General features: G+C 44.0%; 1 protein-coding gene across 2 annotated transcripts in view; it reads right to left on the bottom strand.

Annotated features, from left to right (window-relative positions):
* The window catches only part of CNIH3 (cornichon family AMPA receptor auxiliary protein 3), an 83,537-nt gene that overhangs the window by 34,158 nt on the left and 29,149 nt on the right, over positions 1–20,230 (bottom strand). The window contains exons 2-3 of one of the 2 annotated variants that reach the window (XM_070949450.1): positions 15,649–15,717; positions 6,166–6,213 (exon numbers count right to left, since the gene is read on the bottom strand). In XM_070949450.1, the coding sequence (XP_070805551.1) occupies positions 6,166–6,213; positions 15,649–15,717 (117 nt within the window). The remainder of the gene's footprint in view (positions 1–6,165; positions 6,214–15,648; positions 15,718–20,230) is intronic. The other variant, XM_070949459.1, reaches the window with a different exon arrangement.

Below are 20,230 nucleotides of genomic sequence, written 5' to 3'. Positions count from 1 at the left end.
AGTCACGCATTGGGGGCCGGAGTGCGCAATCGCTCGGAGACAGCGTGTGCGCACCCCCGACACTTGATATGACCCCCTGCGCCCGTCATACCTGCCCCTCCCACTCATGATTTCAATTACACAGCCCTTTCTATCGTCCCCCTGCCCCCCGGTTAAATTTCCTTTCGCGACCCCTCTGCTGCAGCTAATTAACCCATCATCCCGTGCAGACGCTATCTGGACCCCCCCAGGTCCACTTTTTTTACAACCCCCACCCGTCCTCCCGGGTCCCCTTAAAATTTTCCTTAAAAATTTAGCTAAAAAACCCCTCAGCCCCCTCTTTGCTGCATGCCATCTCTCGGGGTCCCAAAGCCCGTCATCAAGATAGGCCCTCGATAACGTGGAGGGCCAGGCCTGCGAGAGGGGGGAGTCTCGCAGCGCAAGAAGGTCGGTTTTTTGGAGCATCAACCGAACCAAAGATGGGAAAAGAAAAGCCAGTCCAGGAATCTGTCATAGTCCAAGGGATAACTGAGCATAAAGGTCATAAAATATCCATTTATAGGGCTGGACTCCACTGTCCTCTCACGACAGGGAGAAGGTCCAAAGTTCTTTTTTTCCAACAGAGGCTAATGGCCAACCATCCTCTCACGATGGCCGGTCTCGTTAGAAAGTTAATGGGAGCAAAGTTCTATCCTCTCCGTTGGGATGTGGAAAATCCCTCAGCTCTCTCAAATGGTGCACAGTCTCTCCTAGCAGTGAGGGCGTGAGTGGAGCATAATAAGGGGTCCAGAGTGTCCAAAGTGTAGATGTTAATAACGATGGTAATAATAAAGATGTTAATAAAGATGATAATAGACCCATGGGCATAAGATCTTCTTTGAGGTGAGAGTAGGAGTAGCAAGACAGGGAAGTCCAATCCAGGGGTGGTTGGCCATAGAAGCCAACATCCACCCATACCTGGGGGAAAAGGGGGGGGAGGAGAGGCCACCCGAGGCGACCAACCAACCAAACCATGGTCAGCTTCCTGCCTCTCCAGCCCCAATCTCCATAACCCCCAGACACAGCTTTGTTCTAAAACACTCCATCACAGTAAAAAAAAAAAAAAAAATCAACTGTGAGCCAGATGGTAATTCTAGGGGTGAGGCTGTCAGCTTCTCCCCCATCAACCTGCTGCCTGGTTGTTCCTCTGGCCGGCCGGTCCATGTCAGCCATTGCCACCGCCGCCGCCGCCGCCGTCGTCAGCCCGTAATCAGGCACTCCAAGCTTCCAAGGCATACCGGAGCCCCGAAAACGCCGGAAAAGAGCGCCCCAGGGATCTAGAGGGCCATAGGGAGTGGGGGGGGCACCTCAAGCCGCCGCCGAATAAATGCTGCCCGCCGCCGGATGCCTTGGACTCCATTTCCCCCGACACCGGAAACAGCCGTTGCAGCCAGGCCCATCGCCCCATCTCCCGCGGAGCCGTCCAGCCCTGCCCTGATGCTCCGGAGGGCGAAAAAGCCCTCAACAGGCAGGGCGGACGCTCCCCTCACTGGGACTGGAGCCGAAGATGGACAAGAGGGCTCCTGAAGACCCCGACAACCGGCAACTCTCCCATCTCCGAAACGGAGCTTATTTGGTCGCCGCCATCTTGGAGCATGCGCAGAAGCCTTCTTCCATAGAAGAAGAAGACACATAGACACATAGACATAAACAACATCTACATACTGTGCAAAAGAGACAATCAACAAGCCAAAAAGGGAACAAAAAGACCAAATAATGAGCATTCAAAGTGCAAATAGAGTAATAAAGATGGTGAGGGACTTTGAGGCTAAATCCTATAAAAAACATTTTTAAAGGTCGGAATATTTAGCCTAAAGAAGAGAAAACTAAGGGTTAGGGTAGATGTGGTAACTGAGAGTGTAAATTTATTTTTCATAATGCCCAAGGGTATGAAAAGAATTATTGGTGAAAGGAGAGGGAGGGGGGAGAGACGGGGGAGGGAGGGAGAGGGGGGAGGGAGGGAGGGAGAGAGATGAAATAAGAAGTAATTTTCTGATCACAAGACCAATTAAACAGTAGAACAGCCTTCCTCCTGGAGTCATGAATGTTGCTTCCTTGAAGATATTCAAGCAAAAATTGGACATCCATTTGTCTAGAACAGTGGTTCTCAACCTGTGGGTCGGGACCCCTTTGGGGGTCGAATGACCCTTTCACAGGGGTCGCCTAAGACCATCGGAAAACACAAATTTTCAATGGTTTTAGGAATAATTTTATGGTTGGGGGTCACCACAACATGAGGAATTGTATTAAAGGGTCGCGGCATTAGGAAGGTTGAGACCCACTGGTCTAGAAGATCTCCAAGATCCTTTCAAAATCTATAATGTCTTGAGTCAGGGAAAGGTCTTGTGATTATGGAATATAGGCAGGCAGGCATTTTAAAAAGAAGAAAGGCACACAAATATCTGACTACTAGAGATGGCATGAGGAGCCATATTATAATGAGGTCAGATATCTTCAGGAGTTGTTAAAAGCTGCATGTGTCCTAATTTTTGTTCTATTAGTACTGTGTTCTAATTGCTCCCCAAAGCTCTGCTGCCAAACCATGAATGCCTCACAATTGCTAAGTAGGCAAAAACAATTCCATTCAATTGCTTCTTGAATTATCCTGTTTTCTTTTCTTCCCAAAGCAAAAAACTCCACCAAAAAGCAGCTTATCAGCAAAGACAAGCTGCACTAACCAATGAGTTTATGAAATATATGCTATCTTTTATTCCTTTCAGTCTGTTGTTTCTACAGTTTTAGTCTGTATTAGCCAAGAGCTGCCATTTCTGCTGTAAGTAAGGATATTTAGACTCGAAAGAAATTAAAGGCTGATGTCAGCAAGACATCTCCATGCCTTGCGCATATATTAATAAAATGATCACCGGCTGTTGCTAGCTTTATAAAAATTGGGTCACAGCTTAAAACCAAAAGGTGGCTGAGCAAATAACAGTTATATTATTTTTAGAAGAGCTTTTGACTTCATCTCAATACTAAGGTGGTTGGTGGTATCACCTACAAGGACAAGAAGCAGCTTGAAGGCCAATGTAGAAATGCTAGGAATTTGATCTTGGAGTACAAGCCACTATGAAAATACACTTCTTCAATAATAAAGAAGTGTAGAAGACTACATTTTGAACAGAATTGTAAAGATTATCAAGCATATTGTATAACTCCAACAAGATCTTACTGTATTGATTAAACAGATATAAAAATGTTGAGTATGTTTGTATACAGCTGTCTAATTATGAAGATGAAAGTTGAGAGGCATATTCGAAAAACCAAAGACATGAACATCGATAGAATCTCTACTGATTTAATACTAAGTCTGCCATTTTTCATAATGAAGGTAAAGCATCCATCCAACCAGGCCATTTTAGCCTCTTCAATCCACCCAGGCAGAGAACAGAGTATCTCAAAAGCAGATTTATCTAAATCAAATAAATCCTTCCACAAGTAGCAACAAATTAAACCCATAATGGGGCATAAGGAGAGTGGTCCATGCCCAAGGCCAACAGCTCAGTTGGGACAAAGCACTAAGAGTCTTTTGCATTTTTTCTGCCATATAGAAGTTGTCTTAGTCTTTAAAACTCATATATGAGTTTTGTCATTTGTCTCTTTCCTCATTTTTTTCACAAGCAAAAGGAGGAGGCATGATGAAAAGAGAATAGACCCCACATACATAATAAAAGTATTAAAATTTTTATGGCTATGTTTATATACCCAATTTTTTACCATTTCTTTTAAAGAATCCTCTAGAACAAATATAATCAGAAGAAAAAATATTTTTTGTGGTACAAGGAAATATTTGCAAGCATACAGCATAATATTTTCTTGCAGTTTCTAAAGGTAAAAAAATGTTTCTGATATATAAAATGCTCAAAGAGAGGTGGAATGAGAGTGGAGGGCATACCACTTATTTTCAGACATCTTTGCATAGATCCTGGGTTTCCTTTCTAGCATGTTCATGACAAGACACATGTGAATAAGAAAAAAAAATCAAAAAAAAAATCTGATTTATTTCTTGTAATTTTATATGTGTTGTGTATACAGTATTTCTTCCAATTTCCTCACATTTTTTCTCAATTCCTTATTAGAAATTTGGCATGTAGGCAAAGAGTGTCCAATATGTTCAAGCACTGTGTAAAAATGAATGCAAATGATTTTCAACAAGTGTGAAGGGAAAGAGAATTCTTATACTATTTTTCATTGTAGTTATACAAAATTGCTGTATGAACCAACCATACAGAAAAATGGATATTAAAGTACAGAGGAAAAGAAAGCCATTTACCACTCAGCCAGTTAAACAACGAATGAAAAAAAAACATGCCACCTTGCAACCCTTTATTTTGTAAAAAATAAAAATACTCAGCTTTCAAGTTCAGCTTCATTATATAACTAAAACCACAGGAGAAAATGAGAAAAAATTCTTCTATTTTCTTCAGACTATGCCTAACGTTCTATTATATATCTATTATTCCTTTTATTATATCCCAATTTAGGATCATTACACCAATCATAGGTCTAAGTACAGAAAGCTAAAGATAAATGCCATACACCAATTACGCGTCTAGAAGTTATAAATTGTCTTAAAAATGAGGGGATTGAACAGAATGATGTTCTCAAAAGTTCGGGAGGGAATGTTGTAGACTGAATGGAAGTCCCTTGTAATTAGTTTCATTCCTTTCCTACAAAGTTCATCAAACTGTCAATTTTTTCTTTACCATTTATAATCTTCTCTAGAAAATAAGTAACCATGCATTATAATTGACTTCTAGGGAAGAAATGGCAAACTGAAGTTATCTCTGTTAAAAGCGTAGCTGAAGCCTGCCGCAGAATGAAGATCCAGCAAGGAGACCAGTTCTTACAACAAGAAATGGACTTTCCACAATGGACTATCGAGATCATCCACAAGTTCTTCTCAAAGCTGTTCCTTATAAGGAGATCAGAAGACAGCAGTCTCCAGTGGATTTAGTGCTCTCGAAGATATGGGAATAGCTATCCTGGTCAACCCATAGTTGGAACTTTGAAGGGCACTGAGTTTGCATATTTCCTCTTCTAATCATTTTCAGAAATTGCTTAACTGCTTTTCAGCTATTAGGACTTTTGGATCGACAAATTTTACAACACCAGGTGAATTTCTTTCATTTCTTAATGAAAGAAGATTTAAATAAAAGTTTAAAGACTTAAACAAATTATTCTGGAATAAACAGCAAGGGTGAACAAAACTTTGATTTAAAAAGTTACAAACAGACTAGAGGTTCCAGATAAATTTGAAAAAAGATTTTGAAATTAAGTATAAGAATCCTTCCTATGGGAAAATATTTTTTTATTTTGAATTCTTTAAAAAAAGTCTGGGTCCTTGAAGGTTTGACACTGAAGGAACTAAAAGGAACTAAAGATGACAATTAAAAGAAAAGAACACTTAAATTTTATTTACTAATACAGAATGGAGCAAAATATTTTAACATTCAACTTACTGAAGGGTATTTTTCAACAATGGACCCAGAAGTTAGTTTCAACAGTGCAATACAAAAGAAACCAACTGTTTCCTTTATAAGTAAAAGGGATACATAAATAACAAACCAGGAGAATGACCTGGATAATCTTCCCATACTGGATCTACAAAAAAGGGTTGATAAAGCTTTGAAAAATTTTGTGAGATGGAACAAAGAAAAATGGAATGACATAAAATTTTAGAACATTATTTGAAGGAACTAAAGATCAAGATTATTAAAAGGAAGGAATATAAAGGTGGATTATTTGATCAAGGTTAAAATAGATCTGTTGTTATCTCTGATAATTTTAATGGACTTTTGCTGACATCAGGACTGAGATGATGAAGTTTTAAGGATTAGTCTATAGATGAGAGATGTGATATGGGAAGAATAGATCATCTGTTGTACTTTAAGAGAAGGAACTAAGTTAAAAATTGTTTCTACTATATATTACGATGAACGGAAGTCATTTATATATTTCTTTTATTTTTCTCTACTATAATTTTTTTTTCTTTCTGTACCTTCTATTTTTATATTTTTGATTTGTATTCATTTTTTATCATAGTTGTAATTTTAATAAAATTACTATTAAAAAAGGGAATGTATTGCTGCTCATAAGAACATGATGGTTTTCTTCCCTTCAACAAAACCAATCTGGATTAATTTTTACCTTTCTCAGAAGAAAGCAGATCCGTTCAATGTTTCTCAACCGCTCTCTCTGTCAAAGGAAAGTGGAAAAAGATGGAGTAAAACTATACAATTTAAGAGACCTACAATTGAACAAATCATGTGGATCAACAAATATTTTACCTAATCTCAGAAGAAAGTCTATAATATACTAGCCTCTGGTATAATTTGCATGGTACTGCCTTAGTAATCTACTGAGATCATCTAAACATATTTCAATTATATCAAATGTTTTCACTTTTGCCAAGACAACTGAAGTTAGTCCCAAATCTGAACTACAACTCCCAGCATATTAGAAACTGTAGTTCAGTGATTGGTTAATTACAAATTTTCTACTGCAACTTTAAAGTTAGCAACTGATTCCTGGAAATTCATGCAAGGGATAAAATAAGGAGCTTATAGTTCGATGATATATAAGATGAGCTTGCTGCCACAGAGGAACGAACTATGGAAGACAGAAACACATAATGGTACTAAAGAATGGACGTTGTCTTACCTGAACGTCCCTTTTCTGGGCGCTGCGTACACTATCCATTAATGGGTTAACTTCTTCAGCCTTTGGCAATAACTGAGTGAGAGCTCAATTTCCCTTTCCTGTTGCCCTGCCACGCCCCTCAATCCCATGATCCCCAGTCTGAACGAAGTTATGGGAGACCACACCGTGTCAGGTAATCAACATAACTTTAATGAAAAACATCTGTAAACACCAACAAACTCTACTGGGCAGAAGCCAACGAAAAGAAAGGGGAGGGTATGGATAGTGTACGCAGCGCCCAGAAAAGGGACGTTCAGGTAAGACAACGTCCATTTTCCTGTGCGCTGCTCCCACTATCCATTAATGGGATATACCCAAGTTTAAACCCCATGGGCGGGAAGCTGAGTGTCTCCAGAGTCCTCCTCTGTCACCACCGCCTGCAGCACCCTACGGCCGAAGGATGCTTCTGCGGAGCTGTAGGCGTCTATCTTATATTGGCGGATGAAGGGCGTCACCGATGACCAGGTTGCTGCTCTGCAAATATCTGCCACCGACGCCTGCGTTGTCCAGGCCGCCGTTGTGGCCGCGCTGCATGTGGAGTGTGGGAGAATCCTCTCCGGAAGAGGTTTAGTGTTCAGGTCGTACGCCAACGCGATGCAGGCCTTAATCCATCTGCTCACCGTGGATGCTGAAATTTTCAATCCCATGGAGGCCGGGTTGAAGGACACTAGGAGCGCCTCCGTGTGATGGAAGGCCGCTGTCCTGTTAATGTAGATGCGAAGGGCGCGGCGGACATCAAGGGAGTGCCATTGTTGTTCTCTGCTGTTGCGGGGGCAGGGGCAGAAGTCTGGTAGAATGAGTTCCTGGGCGCGGTGGAACCAGGAATTCACCTTGGGGATGAAGGTTGGATCCAGTCGGAGGACCACCGTGGTGTCCCTGAAGGTGCAGAGGTCCTTCCGGATTGAGAGTGCTGCTAGCTCCGAGACTCTTCTGGCTGAGGTGACTGCCAGTAGGAAGGCCACCTTGAACGATAGGTGTTTTAGGGACACCGAGCTCAGGGGCTCAAACGGGGGGGCCGTTAGGGCCCGGAGAACCAGTGGGAGGTCCCAGGACGGGTACCGGTGCACTGTGGGGGGGCGCAGGTTCTTGGCGCCGTGAAGGAATCCCCTGATGCGCGGGTGATGTGACAGCGCTTGGTAGGGAGGTGATGCGATGACCGTGGATAGCTCCGCTGTCTGGCGCCTTAGGGTCGCTTGCGCCAGCCCTTTCTCCAGTCCTGACTGCAGGAATTCGAGGATGCTCTGGACCGTAGCCGATGTTGGGTCCTCGTGGTGCTGAGAGCACCAGCGGCAGAACGCCCGCCATGAAGCCTCGTAAATGCGGGTCGTTGAGGGCCGTCTGGCAGCCTGGATTGTGTTTACTACGCCATCCGATAGTCTGTCTCTTTTTAGGATGACCCTCTCAAGTGCCAGACGGTCAATCGTAGCCACTGAGGCTCTGGATGACTGACCGCCCCCTGGCAGAGCTCCAGCTGGAGGGGGGGATCTGCCAGGGTTGCTCTACAGATAACGCCACGAAGTCGGCGTACCACGGTCTTCGAGGCCAGTTGGGAGCCACAAGCAGTAGGTCGGCCTCCTCTGCCAGTAGCTTCCGGATGAGACGAGGGAGGAGGGGAATCGGTGGAAAGGCGTAGAGCAGGCCCTTGGGCCATCTGCATCTTAGGGCGTCGTGGTCCTCCGCCTGTGCTGATGGGTATCGAGATATGAAGCGAGTTAGTTGGGCGTTGCTCAGGGTCGCAAAGAGGTCCACCTCCGGCATCCCGAAGCGGTCGTTGAGTTCCCGGAACAGGCGTGGGTGTAGCTGCCACTCCGCCGGGTCTATCAGTTCACGGTTGAGCCAGTCCGCCCTGACATTGGTTGATCCCGAGATATGCTCCGCCTTGATCGAGAGCAGATGAGACTCCGCCCAGGCGAATAGAGCCTCGGACTCGAACATCAGTGCGCGGGACCTCGTGCCGCCTTCTCTGTTGATGTGAGCTTTTGCCAAGATGTTGTCTGTGCGGATCAGAACGTGTTGGCCTTGAACTGCTGTCTGGAATTGTCGTAGTGCCAGCCTGATTGCCCGGAGTTCCAGGAGGTTGATGCTGCTGAGCCGTTCGCTCCTGGACCACTGGCCCTGGGCTACCAGATGGTGCAGATGGGCACCCCATCACCGCAGGCTTGCATCTGTGGTCAGTGTGAGCCTGTCCGGGTCCAGGAACTCGCAGCCCTTGAGGAGTGCAGGGGACCTCCACCACCCGAGGGAGAGACGGACCTGAGATGGTATGGTTACCCTGCGTTTCAAGTTGGTCTTGCCTGCTCTCTGGAAGGGTAGCAGGAACCATTGGAGGGCCCGCAAGTGTCTGCGTGCCCACGGAACGATACCGAAGCAGGAGACCATCTTCCCGAGGAGTGATGCTAGCTGTACCAGGGGCACTCTCCCCCCTTCCGAGACCTGTTGGATTAGGTCCTGAATGCTCAGGATCCTCTCCTGAGAGAGGAAGACTTGGCCTCTGACCGAGTCGATCTCCGCCCCCAAGTGCAGAAGTCGAGAGGACGGCTGTAGTTGGCTTTTCTCGAAGTTGATGGAAAAGCCGTGGTCTTGGAATGCCCTCAGGACTCTTTCCATATCCCTGGTCGCCTGGCTGTGTGACGATGATAGGATCAGAATGTCATCGAGGTAGCAGAGGAGACGCACTGGAATGGTATGTAGTGTGGCCGCCACCACCGCTACTAGCTTGGTGAAGGTACGAGGTGCCGATGAAAGGCCAAAGGGCATTGCGCGGTACTGGAAGTGCTGACCTGCAAATTCGAATCTCAGGAAGCGCCGGTGGCTGGGGTGGATCGCTCCATGCAGATATGCCTCCCGCAGGTCGACTGACTGGAGGAGATCCCCTCTCCTTACGCCCGCTAATATTGTCTTGAGGGAGTGCATTTTGAATCTGCGATACTTTACCGACCGGTTTAGTCGTTTGAGATTCAGAATGGCTCTCCAGCCTCCCGAGCTTTTGGGCACCAGGAAGAGGGTTGAATAGAAACCTGAGCCTTGCTGGTCGTGAGGCACTGGTTCTATGGCTCGTATCTCCAGCAGGTGTGCGATCTCCTGTGCCAGAAGGTCTCTGAGGTCTTTGGACTGTGGGACCGGGCAGCGTACAAAACGACTGGGTGTAGGACCAGAGAATTCGATGGAGAGCCCCAATGAGATCGTGCATTGAATCCACGAGTCCTCCGTTGATTGGGCCCATTGCTGGTGGAAGAGTTGGAGTCTCCCGCTGATGGGGCCCGCGGCCCGGCCGTCACTTCCCCCTTCTGGCGGGTTTGAAACCGGCCCCGCGGAAGGACCGTTTGGCTTGCTGGGGCCGGCCGTGGTCTCGGAACTGAGATCTGTCCTGGTGTCTACTTGCACTCTGGAATTGGGAGCGTTGCGGTGGGGGACCCCTCGGCCCTGAGCTGGTCCGAAAGGGCTGCTGGTAAGAGTAAGGTGTGTATCTACGGTCCTGCCGCCGGTACGCTGATGGGAGCACCTTCCTCTTGTCTTTATCTTCGATCAAGACTGGCTCCAAGGCTGCCCCAAGTAAGTCTGGAGCCTTGTACGGGGCTGCGGCCAGCTTCCATTTGGCTTTAAGATCTGCCTTCCAGGGGCGAAGCCATAACAGCCTCCTTGCTGTGATGTTCGAAGCCAGAGATCTAGAAGCGAATTTGGCAGAATTCAGGGATGTGTCCGCGGCATATTCAGTGGCGGCTACGATCTTATTCAAGTCCTGGTGTAGCCTAGTGTCTTCCGGGGGCAGCTTTTCCTGTAATTGGCGTAGCCAGATGAGGGTGGCTCTGTTGAAGAAGGAGGTCGCCGTTGCCGTCCTGATTGCCCAGGCCGCTGCCTGATGAGACTTACGGAGGGCCCACTCTGTCCTCTTGTCCTCAGCTTTGAGCCCGTCTACCGCATCCGTGGACACCATCGAGGAGGAAGACAGGGAGGCTACTGGCTGGTCCACCGATGGCAGAGCTAAAAGGTCCTCCAATTCCTGGGCTGAGCAGTAGAGCTTCTTGTCCAGGCTGCTCGGGGTTGTTAGCGAGGCTGGCTGTCCCCAGGGGTTCTGGATCACGTCCGAAAACAGCTGGAGGCAGGGGATGCAGTCCTTTTCCTGCTTGGAGGACTTGAAGAGCGCATCGTGGGGGTCCGCGGTAGTGGGTAGGCGCGGGGATCTCCCCAGGCATGCCCAAATTGGTTGTGAGGCGCGCCTTGTGCAAGAGCGACTTGAATAATGCTGGACGGAACAGGCCCGTAAAAGCCGGAGAATCTGGCGTCAGACCTTCGTCCTCTGATAGCTTGAAAGTCTCCGGGCCGTCCTCGGCCTGGTCTGAGTCCTCTGACAAGGATGACTGGGCATGTGCCTGTTGGTGCTGGGCCAATTGCTGTTGGGGCGCCCCCTGGGTTGGTAGTTGGCGAGGGGGCCCTCCTGCAGCCTGCTGCCAGCCTGCAGCCAGGAATGAGGACATTGCTGCTGAAAACATGGTCTGGAAGTCCAGCTGGCTGGCTGGTAGGGGTCCCTCTGGGGCACGCAGGCGGGCTGCCGTTGGCGTGAATGTTGCTTCCGCCCCTCGGTGGCGCCAGTGAGGTGGGTCCGATAGTGGGGCATCTGGCAATGATCGGGATGTTCCTCTGGGCCATGGCAGCTGCTGATTGAGGCCAGCTGCCCTCGGGGTTGCCGGTGTTAGGGTCAGCTCTGCCAGACTCGTGATGCCTGGGCCCGCCTCCGCACGTACCTGGGGAGAGGGACTAGGGGACTCGGGCCCTTGAAGAGATGTTGCTGCTCTCTCCTTCTGTGCCTTGTCGCAGAGGCGTTCTAGGGTTTTATGACGCCTTGCAGCATCCTTGTCGAGGATCGGGGGGGCTTTTCCCCACGGTCTTTATGATGGGATGACCGTTTCTTTGAGTGCTTTTTAGAGGATTTGGACCCCTTGCGAGCTGGGCTTGTTTCAAGATCCGGGTCCGAGGAGAAAGGGGAGTCTGATAAGGCCAAAGATGCCATCTGGCTCTCTCCACGATACTGCTCGCCTGTGCTTAAAAGGGAGGCTTCTGTGCCTGCAGCAGGGTGGGGCCCAAAGATCCTCAAATCCAAAGGGGCTGGAACTGTTGGGGAGGCCCTGTAGATGGTGCGGGCCTCCAACTGCCAATAAGGGCGGAGCTACCCTTATCTGGATGCGGCCAAGATGGCGGCTCTGGGAATCCCCTGCAATGGAGGGAGCACATGGCTTGCAATCCGAGGGCTGGGGAAGCTGCGGTCTCACAGCGGTGGCCCGAGGGTCCTACCGCCTGCCGCGCTCAGCCCTGTGCGGCCCCAAGGGCTCTGGCAACGAAGAGGAGGAGGGGGGCTGTTTGCCTCACTGCGCTGCTCTCCTCCGATCCACGTGTGTGTGCTGCGCTCGGCTCGGGAAGCTGCGGACTCACAGCGGCGGCCCGAAGGTCCTACCACCTGCCGCGCTCGTTGAAAGGGCTCCGCTGGGCTCCTGATCGCAAGGGAGGGAGGAGGGAGGGGTAGCTGCCTCACCGCTCTCCGCTCTCTCCCTCCTTGTTCCGTCGGGCGGCTGCTTCGATCGCCGCTAGCGTGGGTAGTTGCCGAGGCTCGCTCTCGCTCCCCTCCCCACGCTAAAGAAGCGGAGGCCGGCCTCTCTCTCTTTGCTGTAGCCGACCTGAGTCAGGAGCCTGTGAGCGCGAAGCGTGGGCGGCCGAAGCGATCGGCGCTGCTCAGCTGGTGAGCCGATCTTCCACTTGATGCAGGCAGGGAGCCGAAAGAAATAACAAAAAAAATAAAGAACTACTCAAAAATAAAGTAAAAACCTAGGAAAGGGAATAAGGTGGCTTGAAAGCCTGGAGCTCTAACAAAACACTTCAGTCTTTGCCAATAACTGAGTGAAGACTGGGGATCATGGGATTGAGGGGCGTGGCAGGGCAACAGGAAAGGGAAATTGAGCTCTCACTCAGTTATTGCCAAAGGCTGAAGAAGTTAACCCATTAATGGATAGTGGGAGCAGTGCACAGGAAAACATTATGCTTTTTGCTTTATCTTATAAGTTCTCCTTATACTGTGAAAGTCCCACCTTATTTTCTCGAAATATAGTATATATGTAACAACCATTATTCTTGCATGATCAGCAGGTATTTTCATGCTGCCTTGAAGTAGCTAAGCTTTTATTGTAGAGTTTAAATGTAAAAATGTTCTCTAAGGAGAAAAAAATGCTTCCTGAGGATGTACAATACAGTTGTCTAAATGAGATCAGCAGAAACTTGAATTGTGGGTATTTTTCTAGTAACGACAGAGTTAATTGTAATTATCAGACTTAAGCGTACAAGATTTTCTATCAGTTACATCTTAAACTGGATCACCTTGGGGCTGAGGTTTCACAGAACTGTTTTCCCATTACATAATTTGAGCAGATGTTACATAGCAAACTGCAGGGTCATATCTATGGATTGGGTTACCACATTACATTCTGTTGAGAACTATAGTCCTGTGCCCTATGAGGAAAGTTGCAAATCAGATCACTTGCTTCCTTGTTTTAGATCCAAGTATGATCTGTGGCAATTTGAGTTTAAAAAAAACCAGCGGCTGGATGACTAAACACTGGGACTGCACAAAGCATTTGAAAGAGAGTGCTTTGCTAAGCACACCAGAAATTGCAAGGCCTCCCATCCTCAAAATGTTAGAGTAGGCATGTCATTTGGAAGGCTTGTTCAGCTCCTTTTCCCTGGCTGTCAACATGTGTGAATGCATGTGCAGCTGCTTCGTTTCATTGGTAATTCCAGAGAAAGTGTGGTCAGCATATGTACACAAATATAAAGATAACCAGCTGCACGAGCTTTCCAAAGAACACAGATGCTTTACTCAATGAAATTGTGGTGCTTCACACACTTTAATAAAGATCTATATCTGAAATATTTGAGAGCTACTGTCAGTCAGTGAAAACAAAATTGGGAGAAAGGGGGAAGATAATGATCAGTGCAAGGCAATTTACAAACCTCACTAGTTTGCCATTAAATTATTTAAATACAATGAAGACAGATTTCCAACTGCATGCAAAAACTGTGGGAAGGCTTAGCCTCACATATTCTCTCTTCATCTAGTGCATGCTAGACAATATGTGCTGCTCACATGTCAGGATAAAAAGAATATGATGAGAAGATGCCCAGGGAGAAGTCTTGCCTGGTTTCTTGCAACCATTTAGATCTAAGGAAGTAGACAGGTTCCTCAGTACTGTAAGCTTTGCCATCTGCTTTTTAGATCCATACCTTGCTTTGTTTGTCAAAGTGGCTTGGGAGGTGTCGTGTGAATGGGTTCTGATGAAGGTTGAGTCTTCTTTGAGTGAGAGAGTTGTTCCTTTATCTCTTAAGAAGGCCTTGGTTCACCCCTCCTCAAGAAAACATCATTGGATCCCACCATATGGGACAATTTTTGTCCAGTGTCTCTCTTCCCTTTCTTGAGGAGGGTGGTGGAGAAGATGGTTGTGCAACAGCTTCAAAGGGCCTTGGAGGAAGTGGATTATCCAGATCCTTTCCAATCAGGAAAGAAAGCCTGAGTCAACCGCGAGCGTGTGAGGATCAAACTCCAGACTGTGAACAGCCTGAAATACTGCATTCTAACCACTGCGCCACCAGGACTCCTACATCCCACATTAAAAGACACTAATTTCAGCTGGAGATTTTATACTCCAATTATGTCAAACAGTCCAAAGGCAAACTATGGCACCTGATCCTGTTTTGTGCATTACAATTTAAACAAAACACAGTTCCATGAATTCTAGGAAACAATGATTGCTTAAAAACAGAATATGGATGATTCAAGTCTCCTCCTGGAAATTCCAGAAGAGATTTAAGAACTGTACAATAGGCTTGTATTAGCCTGAATCTGAGACAGTGTCATCTGCATTCTTTGTCTATTTATTGCATTTGCATCCTGCAATCAAATCTACTCCTGATCCCTTGAGCTTCTCCCAAACTTCTTGAAATGTATGCCAGAGTGTTAATTGCTTCTCTCAATCCATATCTGCAGACTATCTGCCTTGGACTGCTATTAGTATCCTTTGAAAAAATACTAAAGTTCCCCATCACTTCAAAGTTATGGAATATCTTCTGTATGAAATTGTGTGCAGATACTATTACATCTCTTTGCATTTAGAAGGTTAGCTAACATACAGTACATTTCTTTAGGCATGCCCATCTAACATTACATTATTATAATACTATTTTAGTTTGTTACTGTTTCACAATATTACTTTGCCTTGTTTTTATCATGTTTTAATTTTAATTTTTATATTATTAGCCATTTGTCAACATTCAACATTCAATAAATAAGAGGTTAATATTAAATAATTGTATCTAGTTCATCCTGCAGGAAACCATGATTTTATTTGACCTCCAAAGGAATCCTTTCTAAAGATTGATTGATTGATTTAGCTTTTTCTCAGAGTCTAATGAAGACAGTGGGGCCACAAATTCTCCTTGAGAAGTGCACCTATAAATTATGTTTATTTATATCGCTTCTATAGAAAGTATGTCTCTCTGAAAAGAATTACAGAGCATTCAGCTACAGCATGCAACCAGCATTAAATACCTTAGCCAATTATAGATTGCATGAATCAGCCTTTAGTTTATGGGGTTTTATTGCAGGAACTTTCATTTCTGAATCAGAAATAATTATGTCAAGACCAGGCTCACTATATTTACATATTAAAATAAAAATCACTTATAGAAGGTTTGGACAGGGAGGTCAAAAACAATGGCAACCAACTTGCATACAGTTGCCAAGAAAACTATAAGGGCCTGTCTGTGAAGGTACTAGGAATGGCATTTTTCAATGCTTATTGAAAATCATAAGATTACATTTAACACTACATTTTCAAAATATAGTTTTAATTAAATTAGTTAGTTATTATTAAATCAAAGAGCAGTACTTACCGCATGTGTTGGGTTGCACTGGTCTATAGGACTCTTGAAGTCTGTCTTTAACTCATCAAATGCAATTATCTACAAAAATCAAAATTCAAACCATTATGCTACTTTCAAATTTGTGCTTTTAACAATTATTTATTCTTCTACTGTGGTGAAAATTCTTCAAGGCAGCACATGGTGTTACCCTCAAAACGACGCTATAGAGCACTGCACATCAGAACAACTAGACACAAGAACAGTTTTTTCCCAAACACCATCACTCTGCTAAACAAATAATTCCCTCAACACTGTCAAACTAGAATAGAATAGAATAGAATAGAATAGAATAGAATAGAATAGAATAGAATAGAATAGAATAGAATAGAATAGAATAGAATAGAATAGAATTTTTATTGGTCAAGTGTGATTGGACACACAAGGAATTTGTCTTGGTGCATATGCTCTCAGTGTACATAAAAGAAAAGATACGTTCAACAAGAATCATAAGGTACAACACTTAATGATAATCATAGGGTACAAATAAGCAATCAGGAAACAATATCAATATAAATCGTAAGGATACCAGCAACAAAATTATAGTCATACAGTCATAAGTGGAAGGAGATGGGTGGTGAGAATGATGAGAAGATTAATAGTAGTGTAAACTTAGTAAATAGTTTGACAGTGTTGAGGGAATTATTTGTTTAGCAGAATGATGGCATTCAGGAAAAAACTGTTCTTGTGTCTAGTTGTTCTGGTGTGCAGTGCTCTATAGCGTTGTTTTGAGCGTAGGAGTTGAAACAGTTTATGTCTAGGATGTGAGGAGTCTGTAATTTTCACAGCCCTCTTTTTGACTCTACAGGTCCTCAATGGAAGGCAGGTTGGTAGCAATTATTTTTTCTGCAGTTCTAATTGTCCTCTGAAGTCTGTGTCTGTCTTGTTGGGTTGCAGAGCCAAACCAGACAGTTATAGAGGTGCAGATGACAGACTCAATAATTCCTCTGTAGAACTGTATCAGCAGCTATCAGCAGCTCCTTGGGCAGTTTGAGCTTTCTGAGTTGGCGCAGAAAGAACATTCTTTGTTGTGCTTTTAATTGTGCTTAGTGAAACTATTCACTAAGTTGCATTACTATTAATCTTCTCATTGTTCCTATCACCCATCTTCTCCCACTTATGACTGTATGACTGTAACTTGTTGCTGTATCCTTACGATTTATATTGTTTCCTAGTATGACTTGATTGCTTATTTTTACCCTATGACTATCATTAAGTGTTGTACCTTATGATTCTTGATGAATGTATCTTGTCTTTTTATGTACACTGAGAGCATATGCACCAAAGACAAATTCCTTGTGTGTCCAATCACACTTGGCCAATAAAGAATTCTATCTATCTGTCTGTCTGTCTATCTATCTATCTCTATCTATCTATCTATCTATCTATCTATCTATCTATCTATCTAATCTATCCTTATAACTAAGACTGATAATCTTATCTACATCTTCTGTATCTAACTAAAATTGCACACAAAGCCTCAACAGACCATAGCCATGATGGGCAATGAAGATGTATCAACTAGCAGTCTAGCACAGCCACGACATTTGTAAGACTGTGACATGGAATGCAAGAGGTGTACACAGTAAACAACATGAATTAATGTATAAAATGTGTGAAAGGAAAATGGTTATATTCTGTTATAAAACTAATAGAAAAAAGGAATGAGGTAACAAATTCAACTGATGTTTGATCTTGGGCAGGGGTAGGCAATTGTGGCTCTTTTACAACCTGTGGACTTCAACAAGCCAAGCTGTCTCAGGAATTCTGGGAGTTGAAGTCCACAGGTTGTAAAAGAGCGACAATTGCCCACCCCAATCTTGGGGAACAGGGGTGATGAATATAAGTATGGAAGTGAAGGTGTAGATTATGAGTGAAAGGGCTAAATTGTATATAAGAGAGTATTAAATAATGTATTCAAGTCTTGCATATACATAGGAAATTATCCTAAAACATGCTTGCATTGTTTGGTTATGCTAGAAAACTGAAGAAAATAATGAAAAATACAAAGAAAAGAAGTTGTGAGACAGATTATATTATTACTGGATTTGGGGGTAAAATGAATCTGAAAGAAAAAAAAGTTAAAGTAACTAGTGTGAAAACTGATGACTGCAGAAAGAGGAAATACAAGACCTGTATAAAAAGGAAATAGGAGAAATATTAGAGGAAATTTCCACAGAAAGTAGCCAATTATCTGTTTTTTTATTTTCTCAAAGTTCCTGTAAGATTTATGTGGACTCTGTAGGCATTGATGGAAATAATAGTGATGATGAAAGCTCATTCATTTGCAATATGCCAAAATCTGATTTGTTTGTTTAATTAAAAGAAATGGAACAATTAAAAGTCAGCTGTGGCAGGGTGTTTAATGACATCATAAGAGATTTTGGCAGGAATATCAGTGCCCATCAGGATTCTGTTCCCTATTTTTGTTCTAAACCTTTGCTAGAATATTCTCCATTTCCTGTGTTCCTCATATATAAGGAGGCAATGAAAAGAGAGATGAATTGACTATGTTTATTAACATCAGCTTGGACTATGACAAAAGAAATTTAACATATTGCAAGGAACATGTCATTATTTACCATCACTTTTGGTTGAATCCTTCTGCCTAAATAAAATGGCTTATTTGTGCAATAGTCAACACTGTTCAGTTAGCTTCTTGATTACACATTTGCTGCATATAACGTATAAAGTGGCATCTGGATATCCTTTGTTACATGCTAAAGCTCAATGGCAGACACATCTTTGCATGATAATGTCCCCAGATTTTTTATTTGAGCCCAAGAGGAATGAATTTCAAGACTGTCGGAGTTTGTAGCGATCCAGCCAGCAAACAAGCAAATAATTCAGCAGGATTCATTATATAGAAGAAAGTTCTGTATATACAACAATATAAAACATGGTGCATGTATACAATACCCATGCAGCTCTTGCAACATGGTAGAGAGAAGAAGTAGTAAGTACTCTCAAGCAAAGACAAACGAACTCTGACAGCACAGAACACTTAAGCTAAGCCACGCCCAGGCTCCAAGCCGGCTCACATGGCTCATACAACAAATCCTGTGTCTCAGTCACCAAACAGTTCCTATTGGTTGACTTGTTGCCATGGCTTTTCCAGTTCATAAATTCTTATACACTGACAAAGACATAATTTACTATTTTCATGATCCTATCAACCTTTTTCTGGCATCCTAGTTTTGATTTACCTATTATAGCCTGCACTTTAGTATTTCCTGGTTTAATTACATCCTTTATTAGTAATTTGCTAGCTATTACTGTACAAAATAGATTCTGTGTTTCTCTTGAACTTTAAAACATTTGCTTTTTTCTCATTTTTATATTTGAGGATGATGATGATGTTATCCATTTAGCTGAGTCTGACTCTTGACAATTCTATGGGCCAAGTCTTTCCACATCTTCCAATCTTGTACTATTTCTTTGAGTTTTTCTATTCTCTGGCTAATGTTGTCTATGATGGTATCCAGCCACTGTATTCTTTGATGGCCTAGTTTCCTTCTACCGCTAACAGGCTTTTTTGTAATATCAGTTTTATTATTTATTTGTTTATATTTTATTTATATAGCACCCTTGTCATAATAACTCTGTGAGACTTAATAACATTTTAAAATAATATAAAAATATGTAAAATGCAGCAACACACACAGCAGGTGAGGAACCAATCCAATCTAGAAAAACTGAAGTGGAGATCTGAATTTTATTCTTTGGTGGCTCACAAAAGAATGTCATCCATGGTTCATGGATGCCTTCTATCAATTGTTCCATGATGCAATGAAACACTTCAGGAGCAGAAGTATGTATTTAAAGCTGCACTAAGGATATAGCATATTAAAAGTACATAGGCATGTGTTTTCTTCATTCAGCATCTGTGTCAAAAACTGACTGCATCTTCCTGGACAATATCTTTGCCCTTGGAATTCTACTAAGCATTCTTTTCATACTAGGATGTAGTAATGCTCTCTTTGAGTCTATGGGAAGTGTATATCTGAAGTGATTATAATATATGACTTCATATATGTAGTTACTAGATATAGTTCTGGCTTACGCTTAAATCTGTTGTAATAACATACTTAATACTTTGGGTTTCAGGCAAAACCTGGGACTTCCATTGTGACTAAAACGGACGTTGCTTACCTGAACGTCCCTTCTCGACGCGCAGCTGGAGAATCCAAAGCTTCGGGTTGTTCAGTAGTTGATAGCCTACACTGAGTGTGTTCCTTTAAGAGATTTCTCTTCAGACACGCCCACTTGCTCAACAGAGTCCCAGTTTTGTTCACGAAGTAAGGAGCAGTAGAGCGTCAGGAAGGAATGTCCAGCAGCCAAGCTGGGTGGGTTGGATTCTCCAGCTGCGCGTCGAGAAGGGACGTTCAGGTAAGCAACGTCCGTTCTCCAACGCGCAGCTTGGAGAATCCAAAGCTTCGGGATTTACCCAAGCAAGTTCAGACAGGGAGGGAACCCGGCTGCTGTACGTCGTCTGAAGAGTTGCATACAGCTTGGAGCACCCGGCGACCAAAGGATGCCTCCGCCGAGGCAAAGG

The sequence above is a fragment of the Pituophis catenifer genome, unplaced genomic scaffold (assembly GCF_029215685.1).
Source record: "Pituophis catenifer annectens isolate HBS135680 unplaced genomic scaffold, rPitCat1.0.hap2 SCAF_1, whole genome shotgun sequence".
NCBI lineage: Eukaryota > Metazoa > Chordata > Lepidosauria > Squamata > Colubridae > Pituophis > Pituophis catenifer.
This window is presented reverse-complemented; position numbering and strand designations above follow the sequence as displayed.